Source organism: Daphnia magna, linkage group LG8 (genome assembly GCF_020631705.1).
Source record: "Daphnia magna isolate NIES linkage group LG8, ASM2063170v1.1, whole genome shotgun sequence".
NCBI lineage: Eukaryota > Metazoa > Arthropoda > Branchiopoda > Diplostraca > Daphniidae > Daphnia > Daphnia magna.
This window is the reverse complement of record NC_059189.1, coordinates 5,746,865-5,760,758: the sequence shown is the minus strand read 5'-3', so window position 1 is coordinate 5,760,758 and position 13,894 is coordinate 5,746,865. Positions and strand designations below refer to the sequence as shown.

The 13,894-nt window shown below is 40.7% G+C and overlaps 1 protein-coding gene and 1 long non-coding RNA gene across 9 annotated transcripts in view; one reads left to right on the top strand and one right to left on the bottom strand.

Annotated features, from left to right (window-relative positions):
* Positions 1 to 9,075, top strand: part of LOC116928460 (endothelin-converting enzyme 2) — a 25,928-nt gene extending 16,853 nt beyond the window's left edge. For 3 of the 6 annotated variants that reach the window (XM_045177807.1, XM_045177808.1, XM_045177806.1), the window contains 14 exons: positions 1,185 to 1,340; positions 1,610 to 1,758; positions 3,244 to 3,306; positions 4,533 to 4,568; positions 5,657 to 5,860; positions 5,958 to 6,085; positions 6,179 to 6,315; positions 6,435 to 6,556; positions 6,742 to 6,840; positions 7,256 to 7,548; positions 7,642 to 7,906; positions 8,121 to 8,216; positions 8,303 to 8,379; positions 8,465 to 9,075. In XM_045177807.1, the coding sequence (XP_045033742.1) occupies positions 1,185 to 1,340; positions 1,610 to 1,758; positions 3,244 to 3,306; positions 4,533 to 4,568; positions 5,657 to 5,860; positions 5,958 to 6,085; positions 6,179 to 6,315; positions 6,435 to 6,556; positions 6,742 to 6,840; positions 7,256 to 7,548; positions 7,642 to 7,906; positions 8,121 to 8,216; positions 8,303 to 8,379; positions 8,465 to 8,567 (1,928 nt within the window). In that variant the 3' untranslated portion in view covers positions 8,568 to 9,075. The remainder of the gene's footprint in view (positions 1 to 1,184; positions 1,341 to 1,609; positions 1,759 to 3,243; positions 3,307 to 4,532; positions 4,569 to 5,656; positions 5,861 to 5,957; positions 6,086 to 6,178; positions 6,316 to 6,434; positions 6,557 to 6,741; positions 6,841 to 7,255; positions 7,549 to 7,641; positions 7,907 to 8,120; positions 8,217 to 8,302; positions 8,380 to 8,464) is intronic. The other 3 variants (XM_045177809.1, XM_045177810.1, XM_045177811.1) reach the window with 3 other exon arrangements.
* Positions 8,758 to 13,841, bottom strand: LOC116928464. 3 transcript variants are annotated; one of them, XR_006650191.1, is made up of 4 exons: positions 13,308 to 13,840; positions 11,167 to 12,204; positions 10,745 to 10,968; positions 8,758 to 10,644 (listed from the first exon to the last, which is right to left on the bottom strand). It is a non-coding gene; the product is annotated as an uncharacterized LOC116928464 (long non-coding RNA). The 3 variants fall into 3 exon arrangements; XR_004397221.2 differs by having other exon boundaries at positions 8,758 to 10,660; positions 10,745 to 12,204; positions 13,308 to 13,841; XR_004397222.2 differs by having other exon boundaries at positions 10,745 to 12,204; positions 13,308 to 13,841.
* Between the last annotated feature and the right edge of the window lie 53 nt (positions 13,842 to 13,894).

Sequence of the window (13,894 nt, the reverse complement as noted above, 5' to 3'; positions counted from 1 at the left end):
GAAATCCATGGTATTAATCCACCTATCAAAAAGAAAAGTCTTGTAAGAATATTCTTCCCCCCCCCCTTTTTTTTTTACTCTTTTTTACGTGCATCCCAGCGTTCCATTTTTTTTTTCGTCTGCACATTTTCTTTTCATCGTCATTGACGTCGTCCACGCTGACATCGTTTTCTTGCCCTTTCGTTTTTTTCTTCTTCTTCTCTACCAGTGTCATCTTTCAAAGTTGACAGAAAGACTTCCTTTCGTTGTCCGTTCTTTTGCCCGTCTTCTAGGTCGTGCGTACATTGCAGTGATGTAACTGAATGGCCAGCCATTCCAGCGCGCGCGCACCCTCTCTCACATCACTAGGCTTTTTTTTTAACCCCAACAACCCGCATAACAACAACAAAAAAAAAGAATATGAAGCCAAAGAAGATATGCACAAGAAAAAAAAAGAAATACACGCAGATAACAACCAAAGAATTTAAGAAATAAAAAAACAGGATGGAGCGGAAGCGTTCCATCGCTAGGGAAATGCATTGGGAATACGGCTTGTCTACTTTCTCATAATCTGAATCGATTCAAAGGAAATAAATATCGATTGGCCCGTCTTTATCAGTTTACTTGGGCCTTACATTCTACAAAGTCCCTTGTGCCTATTTCTGGAAAGTCCCAGCCTCAACGTTCAGTTCTTTTGCTTGTTTTTTTATTCTTTTCTGTCCTTGTCAATTTGAAATTCAAAGCAACTTTCGTTCTACGTTCAACCGCAATAAGGAATTTCTAAAGCGGAACGTAAAGATTAAAAGGATTATAGTTTCATTCCGACCGTACTGCGCATCCTCTTATTCTTTAGCTTTTCGTCGTGTTTTGTTTTCCCGTTCATCCAGCATAAATCGAAAGATGCATGGGGGGAGGTAGTTTTCATGTTGAATCGAATTCTCTAGACGGACACAGCTCAAAATGACCGTCCCTACTGTGTTAGAGACGTGTAGAAAACTGCGCTAGAATAACGCGTGATATTTTCACGTCTCATTTCATAAGATGACGCGTTTGAGATGCAATCAAAACGAAACCGATTGGAAACACAAAATATGGATGAAACAAACGGACGCTCGGGGAGAAGCGAGACCTTTCTTTTGAATGTTTATACATTGAACCTTCTTTTTGTTAATTTTTTTTTTCCCCTCTCGATTTGCCTTTTGTAGCGCACGAAGAAATGAGGAAACTGATCGAGACGATGCCCCATCCTACGCGAGTCGACTCGTTATCTTGGAAGCTCAAGTACTTTTACGAATCGTGCACCGCTCTCGAGCACATTGTCGTCCCCGAGCAGAAACTCATCCGCATCATCGATCAAATGGGTATGGATAGTTGTCACCATCCTTCGTTTGTATTTATACTTCATTTTTTCATTAGCATATCGATGTTTTCTCACGTCTTATTCCATTTGATGTTTCATTTCCTTAACACTGTAATGTCATTGATTCCATTGGAAATGGTGTAAGCTTTCAATGCTGGTTAAAATTATGAATGATGATAGCAGTTGGTATAGGGCCAAACGGTCTGATCGAATCAAATTTGTATTTATTATTATTATTATTTCTCTGCCTTTTTTTGATGGATAATGCAGGTGGCTGGGGAGTTCTGCGGAGTTTTTCCGTCTATTCGTGGAACTTCCGCATGGTCCTGCGTCGGCTGCATGCCGAGTACGGTGTCAACGCTTTCTTCCGCGTCGACGTTGTCGCTCATCCCAACTTTCCCGACAAGAGCATCGTCAGAGTGAGTTTGCTCTTCCTTCCATTTATTATTTTTTTATTTTTATTTTTTTTTTTGCAAAATGTGTTGAATGCGTTATAGGAGTCTAGAACTCGATGGCTCGGTTGGACAAGTTAAAAGAAGAAAAAAAAGAAAAAAGAGGCAAGTGAAAACATTCGACAGCAAAAAAAGAGCATCAAACGTTTAGGGGGGTTTCTTTCTTTTTTTCTGCGTCATTTTTGAACAAAAAAATAAAAATAAAAATAAGAGATAGGTTATTTTCTATCTGTATGAAGCATTTTGTAAAGTTCTCTACCTATTTGGATTTTCACATCATCGAAATCGGATGAAAAGAGGCTCAGGGGAGGAGGTAAAAAGAAAAAGAAAAAGTAAGCTTTGGAATGAAGTATCGATCTGGTGCGTATATATATACACAAACATTCGTGAGTCTTCTTATCTGTCTTTCTTGTCCCGGCTTTGCCCCAATGCTACTAGCACTCAGCTAACTCGGCCAGTCATTGCTCTACCCCCCCAACTGCTAGGGATATACCACAACTACCATCATCTGGGCAGAGTAATGCAAATCGAAATTTCCATGTCAACTTTGGAAGGGTGAGCAGACAAGGAGAGGAGAGGAAAGAAACAACACAAAGCCCTCGTCTTTTTTAAAGGTTGAAGGGCCGTCATCTCTGCCCGTCTTTAGCGTCTTTTGGGCGCTCGTATAAACAGCAGACCCGAGCGAAATGCTCTTTCGTCGTATCTCTTTTTCCTACTCTCTGCCGTTTTCTCCCTTTTCAGACGGTTTTTTGTTTGTTTTTTTTTTCTTCACACATTTCTCGCCTCGATTTCTTTTCGGCTCCGAGCTTAACAAGACGGTCTCTTTTGTGTTCGTAATGTGCGGGCAATATTTCGTTGGGTGTGGGTTTTTTTTTTTTTTTTTTTTAAGGAGGGAAAAAGGGAAAGAATGTTGGATAGTAGTATATTGTACTAAGAAAAAGGGCATATGAGCCAAACAGATGAATTGCTTGTCACGTCACAAAGCGGAAGATTTGTCACCCGTTTTTCTTATCCACCTCCCACTCTTTAGCGTAATGCGAGGCCGCGGGAAAATCAGAAACGTCCTTCGAAAATCGACTGATATGATGTGATATATACATCACAAATCAAAGATCGATACGTGATGCAAGAACTGCGGATGGGAGGAGGTGGGTTGCAGGCCGGCAGGGAGCAATGGGTTGGTCCGAACGTCATGCATGAATGTATGACTGACGATGGTAAAAGACGAAATGGACAGTTCTTTTAATTGATGTCTTCGCCTCGTATTCTTTGGGCTTTTTGGTGAAGGCAAATAAAAGAACACACGCGCGCGCGGAAATGGAACGAAGAGAAATCGGAAACTGAGTCTCGTGGAGTGCGTGTGTGTGTGTTTGCGTGATTGTGTTATCCCCCGTGCGTATACTTAGTACACGTCTAATGTCTGATCTTCTGCTTTCGTTCAATGTCTTACAGATATCGCCTGATGGACTAGGACTTCCCGACCGGAACTATTACTATCGTGAACCTGACCATGCGGTAATTATCTCTTTTGACTTCTGTGCTTCTCGTGATACACGCAGCCTTCGCGCTGCGCGGGGAATGGCAAAAGGAGGTTTGGAATCGCTTCCAAACGATACGATACAGGGCTCTAATCACACCCTAATTATGTGTATTACTGTTATTCAATTTTCTACGTGTGACTCGGTGCGTGCTCTTGCACAGTTGCACTTCACTACCGTATCACTTAACTCTCCCGATTGCCTTGTTTTTTTTTTTTGTTTTTTTGGGTTTTATTCATTTTGTTTTGGTTTCGTCTAATGACAAGTTTAATGACCTAATGCCAGGCAGTTCATGTTAAACATGACGTTCGGTCACAACAAATAGCGCGTCGAGCAAATGCTGATTTCCGCGAAAGGGTCCGACTTTTGAACGTGCAACGGTGAACTGATTAGTGCCCCGCAATGTCAATATCCGATCCAGTTGCAGTCTCTTTGTTGTAAATCACAACAACCAACAAATAGAGAACTGTATTGACGTGCTCCGCATTGCCAATTCATTGTTGCAGTTGTTTTTGTCGCTGTCGTATAATCGCCAAATGAATTCGACAGATGGAGTGCAACCTATAAAAGGATTATCTGTCCATCGGATTCGATTGCCGGATACTAACGTTGACTACCTATATGTGACAATGTTTCTTTCCATTCAGTTGTTCTCTTTTCATTTTCCCACAGCCTTTTTTTCCTTTCTTGACTTGTATACGCCGACCAGTTCTTGGTCCTCTTCATGCTGCCCGACTCTATGCGCAAGGAAAACAAACGCATTGACTTTTGTTTTTTTTTGTGTTAAAAAACGGGGCCATTTGTAAGCGTCGAGTTTTGGCTGTGTTTGTTTCTAAGTTGCTTCGCTCTGTCGTGAGCGCATCCCTCCTCTTCGTCTTGTCCGCATATAAAAAGCCCCAAAACGAGGAAGCGTTTTTTTTTTTGCGTGTGTGTTTCTTTTTTTTTGTTTTTGTGCATACTGTTATGAGCACAGAGGCTGAAAACTGAAAGAAGAAACGGAAGGAGAACCACAGGGATAAACAGAAAAGCCCCCAAAAGAGAAAACAGAGATGATGTTATATAGAACAGCACCATAGTGTCCGTAGCAGTAGCAACAAACAGAAAAGATGAAACAAGAAACAAAAGAAATTATATCATGAAAACAAAAACAAGCAACAATAATCAAAAACAAAAAAAGACGAATATATTTATTTTGTTGCTCAGCCAGATGTACCAAGGAGGCGGCTGTCGCAGCCCGGGGTTGGTATTTTCTTGTGTTTGGCCTGCTTTTAAACATTACCAGTATTTTATCCCTTTTTTTTCCTCTCTCTCTCTCTCTCGCTATCTGGCTGAATCCCATTTTCTTTTGTCATTTCTTTTTTAATTTTTTTACATTTTAAAACCCGTAGACATACAACCACTCCATTTTCCATCCTATTATTGTTGCTCCGTTTTCCTTCTACCTGTCCAGTCTTGGATCCATCATGTGACGCTGTCGCTTGATTGACGAGCACGGACTGAGTTGGATTCTCATTGTTAGCACATCACACAGTAGCATGTTCATTTTTAGATTAAATACCCGAGTGATTGTGACGCTGCATCGGTGTCTACATTTCAAATGTTGTCAGTTAGCAAATGTAGCGCAAGACGTGATTTCACTCACGGCATGTCAGCCGTCTTTTGATGATTCATTTTTGTTCTTTTTTTAAAGGCAATTCGTGCCTCTTTTAATTGCATTTTTATCTCAGCACTTAGTTGCCGTGAATGCTCCCTTACCCCAGTAGATGCCACTTGCAGAATAATTGCAACAAACACTCACTCGTTTGTTACTTTTGTTTTCAAACAGTAGGCTCGGCACGAAAGAAAAAAAGTAAAAAGCATCTGATTGTGTTGTGCAATTTTGAAGGCTTGCATCGGTTACCACTGTCGACTCCAACCGAAAACCTACACCCTCTGATAAGCTTTAGCTTAAGGGACACCAAACGTTCGCACACAAACGACAGACGGACGCGCGTTAAATCAAAACAAAAAAACATACGTTCTTGTATAACGCCAATATCTCGGTTGAAATCTACATATTGTACTGTACATCTGATGTGGTCCAGCTACCGCTTTTATTTTAGTTTCGTATACTCTCAGCAAAGACTTGGAAGAGGCTTTCGAGTGATTATTATTATTTTTTTTTAATGCTATACCGTATCTGATTGTATGATTCTTTATTCTCGTTGTTCTGCTACGCGAGAATGAATGAGGAAAGCAAATGGAGATCACCAATTAACTGTTTTTGATTGTTATTTTTGTCGCATTGATTGGCTTTTTGGCTGCGATCTCTCGTGTTCCTGGCGCAGACGATCAACACCTACAAAGTGTTTCTGAAAGACGCCGTTCAATTGCTGGGAGCGACCAGCATGGAAGCCACTAAATTCGCCGAGGAAGTGTTCCACTTCGAGAAGCGCATCGCCGAACTGACGCCCAACACCGAGGATATTATTAATCCCGTCAAGAGCATACAAATCCTGAACGTGGCCGATCTGCAGCGCCAGTCATTCTCCGTACGTCGAACGAGAGTTTCATTTCATTTTCTCCTATTTCTCGCAGGCAAAGCGATAATTGAAATGGATTATGGGATTCTATGTCATTTCTAAATAGATACCGTGGCTGGAAATCCTGCGAGCCATTTATCCGACGACCGTTTTCGATGACTCCACTGAATTGCTGATCACGTCACCAGATTACTTGAAAGACATTTCTTCCATCGTTTCTTCATCCGATCGAAGGTATCCGTCGTAGTTTTTACTTGGAGTACAAAGTTGACTTTGTACAGTTCTCTTGAATAATCCACATTTCTGTTTCCTCTCTAATTCGAAAAGCACTCTCAACAACTACCTGATGTGGAGGCTGGCACATAATTACCTACCGTATTTATCGCGCGAGTACTGGGAAGTGCTAGATATTCACAAACGAGATACCCTGGGTACGAATATAGGCGCCTACTTCTTACTTAAAAGTACCGTTTTGCTTGCAACTCATTCAAATACAGTCCTACCTAGCACCGTGACTTCACCATTCGTGAATGACACAAAAATTAATCGTTTGATCGCTTGTTCATTGCAACGATTTGCGCAGGTGCCAAGGAATCGGTGGACCGCTGGGAAATGTGCATCGTGACGACGCAGAAATACTTCCGCTTAGCTATGGGTTCCATTTACTCAAAGAACAATGTAGCCCTTAAGGACAGCCGCAACGGAGTCAGTATTTTTCTTCTTCCTCCCCTCTGTCATTTGCCTTAATTGCCATGGGCTGTCTGTTGTCAACTAAGCAGACACAACAATGTCACCCATCAGCACTAATGAGTTGTTTGTATTCTACTTTTTCTCCTATTTTCAACACACACACACACACACACAAACGTCCCTATACCGGTGTGACATAGGTAGCGATCATCTACGAATCGTTGAAGAACGGCTTGGCTAGCAGCTTGTCTGGTAGCTCGCTGTACAGTCCCAGTCTGAGGTCGAGAGCTCTTGAAAAGGTAATCAACTCAGTCATCTATCAATGCTATTGTTATGCCACAATAGCCGAACAAGAGTCAAAAGCCGAGCAAAAGCCATCGACTGTCGCTACTGTTGGTCCTCTTACAGTACTCTATATATATCTTATCTCGTCTTATGCTCCCAACGGAGATTCTGTCTGAGCAATGGAATCTAATCGAGCGGATGATGTCTGACTTGTTCTTCTTTTCTTTTTTTTTTTTTTTTTTTTTCGTTTTTGTTGGGTGGCTTTATTGTCTCTTTTCTTTCTCTCGCCTTGTTCGGGGCTTGTCTTTTTTTTTTTTTTTTCATTCGTCTCACCTCTTTTTTTATTTTTGCTTACGTGACGTCGCTGACTCGATTGTTGATCCGCTCTTCATACCTACGCCATCTGCCGGTCATCTGACGAACGACTAGCTGATGACGTTGAGCGTTCAAGTCGGTTACCCGGAGCAGGTGTTGGCTTCATCCTACCTGGACGATTTTTACACGGCCATGAGCGTCCAAGTCAACGATTTTTTGGGCAATATTCTTTACGGCGTCCACTTTTTACGCAAAGTAGAGGAACGCGTCTTGCTCAATCCACTGCCCGAACACAAATGGCTGGCTTACCTCTCCAGAGATACAATCACATACGTCCCCGAATCCAATCGAATCATCATACCAGAGCATCTTCTTCTTCCACCGTTCTACAACGTCAATTATCCACAGTACGTGCCTTTTGCTGATTCTACTTTGCTTTAGATTTTTCGTTTGGTTTTTTTTTTTTCGCGATAACGAATCATTCTTTCGTTCGAAAATAGACCAATCTTGCTAGGATCACTTGGTGTGCAGCTGGCTGTAGCCATGGTAGCGTCCATCAGTCAACACGGCGTTCTTTACGACGGCCAGGGTGTCTTGATCGATCGTGAGTCCACCATCGGTAACGATTCGCTTTCATTGACAAACAACCAGCGCAAGTGTCTGGTGGATGCACTGCACCAGAAGAAGGTCGACGACGAAGACTTCCTCAGACGCACCGTATTCGAAACCCTTGTGCAACTAGCCGGTGTCCGACAGGCACTCAAGGTTTGATATATATATTTTTTTCATTCTTTATTGATAATGAAAGTGAACACGCTATAATATAGATTAGTAATGATACGTAAGGCTTATAGAATGAATTGATAAACCCACGTTCATGTTCGTGGATTTCCACTTATTTTTCTAAAATGAAACGAAAGGTTTGCAATGTCAGTATTTTAAATCCCTTTTTTCATTTCCCCCCACGCATGATCGATAGGTCGTGACCAATCCCAGCATTGAGCAACGGAGGACTGAGTACAAAGCTCTCGAATTCCTTACTCATACGCAGCTATTCTTTGTTGCTTACGCCCAGGTTTGTATTCAAATATCTCGCATTGATAAAAGACGTGAATTTGAACGTTTCCATTCTTTTATTTGCCCATTTTTCTTTTGCAAAAGTCGATGTGCTCCCACACGACTCTCAAACACAGAGACATGGAGAGGTCGACCACATTCCGCCTTGGCGACGAAGAAATGTCAGTGATCTCATTATTTCAAATTCGTTGAACTTGGAAATAATAACACGTTTGATGTTGACGAACATTCTTTTTCATTTGACAGGTTACGAGCGACCATGCTGCAAATGCCTGAATTCACGGAGGCGTTCATGTGCAATTCGACGTCACAGCTGCACCACGGAAAGGTGTGCGGGCGAATCATTTAAAGCGCCATGCACAAATGGGAATCCATCGATCCATAAACATAAAACTCCAAAAAACGAATCAATTTAGGTAGTGAAAAACAAAACGCAGGAGTTTAAGCGAAGTTCACATATTATAAGGGAAGCGAATGTGGCGTGAATTTTTGTAGCAATACGAATGACAAGGGTGTGTACTTAAACGCTGATTGCGTAATTTTATTTTTATTTAATTTTTTTTTCATTTTCTTGGAAAAGGGGGGGGGGACTAATAAATACAATTATAAGACGCGCCTAAACGAACGGAGAACCGTCCGGCATCCTCTCCTGATCATCCTCAATCCGTAACTGATATGTTATCATTGTTGTGTATGCTGTGACGTTTCAAACGAAATCACTCGAGGAGGGGTAAAACGCGCCAATTTTGAATTCCATCTTTAAATGATTATTATAGAGTAAAAAACTGTTGAGTGTGCGAGTTGTTTGTTTCGCAACACCGTATTAAAGAAAAGAGTTTTAAAAAATGAAAAAAAAGGAAAAAAAAGAAAAATGATGAATAAATAATAGTTATGGTGATAAGTGAGAATGAAAAACAAATGAAAAAAAAAATTATTACAATTTGTACTGAAGCTCAGACGCAAACCTGCGGCTGTGGCTTCCTCTGGATCGGATGGCCCCCATGTTGTATTGTGTAGATCAATGACGAATGCATGATGGTGAATGAAGATAGATTTTTTTAAAAAACAATAATGACTGATGCCGTGAGAAAACCAACAGTGAATGCCGAAAGAGAACAATTCCGTTATGTCTCCCACTTTAATCCAATCCTTGTTGATCTTGAAACATGGCTCCAAAATCATTCAAATCTGTGAAACTTTCTTAATTCTCTTCATTAAAAAAGAAGCAAACAAACAAGATATTCTTCTTACCTATTCCGTTTCAAAGCCATATTATATTTCAATATTCTGTTACTTGCCCTTTTTTGTTTTGAACTCCTTCTTCTTCTTCTTCTTCTTCTTTCTTCTTCTGTTACGTGTTGTTTTTATTATTATTTTTTTTCTTTTCTATTTTTGGACACGCAAACAATGAGAGCTTTTTAGCGGAAGAAAATAGAGAGAAGGTACCCGATTAAAAAAAAAAAAAAAAGGTGAAAGTGAAACGGCCCTTTTATTATTCTTTTCCGATTTCAGCCGAACTCAAGCAAAATGTTGACTTTTGTTTAACAAAATGTTCATATTTACCGTGCCTGCCTTGCATGAGTGTTTGCACACCTGTCCACCAACAGACATATTGTGAGCTCTTCTCCCCATCTGTACGGAACCAAAATAATAACGCGCGGGGTGAGAACCTTATGCTTCATAACAATCAGGTCCAGCTTTTTGGCTACAGGTTGGAACCAGACGGCACTCGGGCATTGGACACCGTGAAACAAAATATGCGGTCGGGAAAAAAAAAAAGGTGGGGAAGAGGGAGGGTAGTATAGCCTTAAGCATGGAATTGGTAGGGACGATGCTGGACAGGTGACCTTGAGGCCGGTGAGACGACATTAATCAAAAATACCTCCAGCCCGCCAGTTTTTGAACCAACAGTCCCCAATGGGCACCGAGATTTCTACCCAAGAATGCAGATTAGATTTAACAAATGAATAAATTCTTTTTTTTTCTCACAGTCATTTTCAGAAGTTCCATTATGTGGGATCGTATTAGGTGAGAAAAAGAAAAACACCCTTACTTATAGCCACTTCAGCTTGCTATAGAAAAAAAAACCCTGATAATGCGGAGAAAAAATGAATTTCTCAGGTCGTTACAAGTCGTGAATTGTTTTAAATAGAAAAGAGTTAAAATGGCGACTGAGTTTTGAGTTCCCTGTTTAATACGTTGTTGAATGCATCTCGGGCCAATGTCGATGGCGGGATTGTTGCAATCGTTCGCTGCCTCGCATGTCTATACATCTTTTGTGTCTCTTTGATAGCTCGTCCATGGTGTCCGCTAGGGGTCGATGTTGAGTCAAAAGACTGATGATGCCGACCTTGGGCGGGAAGCTGTGTCTGCGGTCATCCAACCCGACGCAAAAATATTTCCCGAGTCCTAGTGCGGTAGTGCCTCTGTAGAAAAATAAAGCTATTAAAAAAAGAGAGAGAAAGAGAGAAAGGGACTGATGAAAGAAGAGAATAGAAAAAGGAAAAGATAAACGGAATAACTTACCAGCCGTTGGCATTCAAAATACTCTTTTTGCTAGTTGGAGCTATTGGCTTTAGATCATGTTCAGTTGAAAATATCCCAGAACGGCTATAGTGCACAATGGTGCGTTTATTTAAGTATAATAAAGCATTTCGTTTTCATCGTGCCGGTCATGTTGATTCCATAAATCCTTGACGATAAACATCGGGGCTACGTAACTGTGCACTGAGGACCTCAGGCTCGGCAACCTTAAGCATACAAAATGGCCGTTTATAAATCTTTTGTTGCCGGCTTTCCCTCTTCTATCGGGGACGTCTTCAAATAGAACATCGTCGTCTCGGGTAAACCGAAATACAAAGAACAGCATAATAGGAAATAGAAGAGAAACTTTTGACGGTTAGCTGTGAGTTCAACTGTAGACCGGCAGAGATTATGCAGACACGAACCTGAATGACCGTGCAACGGCTACAGCAAACTCTGGAACGAGACGCCCTATGGACTTTTGTCTGCTTTATGTTTAACGAAAAAAAGAAAAAAAAGAAGTCTGTAAAATAACATAAACCTTTAAAGAAAATAAGATAGACATGGTGCCGGTATTAAAGAAAGGGTAGTGAGTCCGTGAACATCTTTTTCAAGGCCTTCCAATGGATTTCGACCAGACATTTCGGTTGGTTTCGTCTCTCTTCTTCTGATGTTCGGGAAGAACTTCAACTCCAATTTCCAACCATATTTTGGCCAGTTCTACGGCGATGAAGGTCTCGATATGTAAAAAAAAAAAGATTCAGACGTCAGACGCGTTACTTTGTATCTCACATCTGCTTTGATAATGTACGACAAGTTGATTTGTTACAAGCAATTTTGTTTATGCATATACGTGACGGTTAGGAAAAAAAACAAGTAGAAAATTTGAGATATCATTTAAAAATATTACTGTTGCAACATGACACATAGTTGAGTTGTTGGCTCTTAAAATTGAAATGCACTATTCAAGAAGAAATGTTTAAAAAGGGTGAACTGGTTGAGGTCGGTTGAGGTTGCCTTGTAACCAAATGGAATCCTGTCTTGTCAAGCCGCCACACGATGTATTCGACTTGTCTGCACTTCATTTGCATAAAGTGAGGGCACGTTCGACACCATTAACGACTCCTCTTATTAAATGCGAGAACGCGAACAAAGACCAAACAAAAGAAACTAGAAGATGTAAAAAAAGGCAAAAGATAACATCAGATAACAAGAAAGAAACGAAAATTGAAAAATAAAAACAGGAAAAAAGGAAGAAAACAAAATAGTAATGGATTGACTGTAGAGATTGAACGATAGTCGTTATACTCGCTGTGACACGTAATTATTCCATTAACGTTCACTGTGTTTTCTGGTCAAGGCTATAGCCCCTCTGGAAACGTCGGATACCTCGGCCATGCCATCGGAAAACCGTTGCCATCAGCCCATGACGTAATGTGTACGTAGTATCCCTCTTGTTAGACCTGTTGGAATCATAAAAACTTGCAATCGAGGAATTCGGTAGTCAACATTTTCTACCGTGTCCTAGGCATACAAGGTCATGGATGACCTTCGTTTAATTGCCCTCCGTACAAATTCCATCAGGTGTGTTTAAATTAAAAACAAACACATGGTAATAATAAAAATCAAAACAAAGGTATAATCGTGATGATGCAGGGCGGTGCACCCCCGGAAGCGTGCGGGAAATCGTCGCTATGGTAACGCAACGAAAGAGAACACACATTCACCTATCCCGTAATTACTAACCTGGCTCATCGCGTTTCATCCATGTCAAAATTCTGTTAATTATATCAATCATCGAATTACATGAATTTCTTATTTGGATTTTTTTGTTGTTGTTGTTGTTTCGAAATTGTTGCTTGGAAACAGACAAAAAAAAATGAGGGAATTTGGAGGGAGTTCGACCATTTCTTTTTGTTACCTTGTTTCTTTTTGGGATTTTTACACGGTTGACTTATACATTTGTAAAAGAGGCCTTGGGCACGACCATGTATGGTATCACCCCCATCATTCCTCCTAACCATGCCCGTCCGAGTCGAAACCGAACTTGAATTTTAAAAAGCTGCTTATACCTTTGTGCGAACACTTTCGATTGTTTAGAAGAAGGACAACCTTGTTTGATTCCGAGTTTTTCTCGTGTTTATTTTTGAATTTCTTCATCAGTGGGGTTGGCGGGCAGGTGGGTGGATGTATGGGAGCCCGAACACGCGTCTCCGACGTACTCGACATGTTGGAAAATTCGTAGGTATATTTCGAGGGTCGTGTAGGAAAAGAAAAAAAAAAGAACCTTCGTGACCCTGAGATCGTTTTTTCTCTCTCTGTCTCCCATTTTAATGATTCAGACAGAATCTCATTTCTTTTCTGTTTTTTGTTTTGTATAGTTCTACCACTTTATTTTTCCCCTTAACTTTTTTCGAAAATAAACTAATGGAAAACCGAAAAACTAGTTTCGACTAGTCGAAAATGTTGTGCATGTGCGTTGGACAATCATTTTAGTATGAGCTAACAAGCGTATAATTGATTTCAATAAGTTAACCGATTCAAAATTCAGCAGTAAAAATTTTACCTGAAAGAAATGTCGGGTTTCTAATGAACGAACGATTCGGTTGATGAAAACTGTGATAATCAGGTGAAGCAACGAAGGAAGAAACAAAACGGCGGAGAAAAATTAAAAGTGACAAAGAAAAGATTACAATCAGAACGTCGAAGATGTGCAAAACAGCTGATTGAGAATTTCGTCTGTAATCCGTGCAGACCTTGACAAAAGTTGTGCATGTACTAGTGGCAAATTTATGCATGGTAATCAAAAATTCATAAAGAGCAGAGTGTCAAAAACAAGTAATAAATTCAAATTCAAAGTTCAAGCATCTTAAAGTAGCGTTTCAAACGAGAACGAGACGTGCAAGAACGAAAAACTAGTAGCTAGGTGCTCAGTTGACTCATGCGGCCACCAGGTGGCTCGTCGATCCGACCCTGGAATGGCAATTCGTCGCAATTCGAAACGATTTCTGTCCTGACAGCAAAAGGGGAGGGCCCGAATTCTGCCAAGTCTTTCATTAATCGTCGTTTCCTGTCCTCCGACTCAACGATAAAGTAACACAATAAATATTAACCTTCATTGTCGATTTTCAGGCATCTTTGTTTTTAATAGGT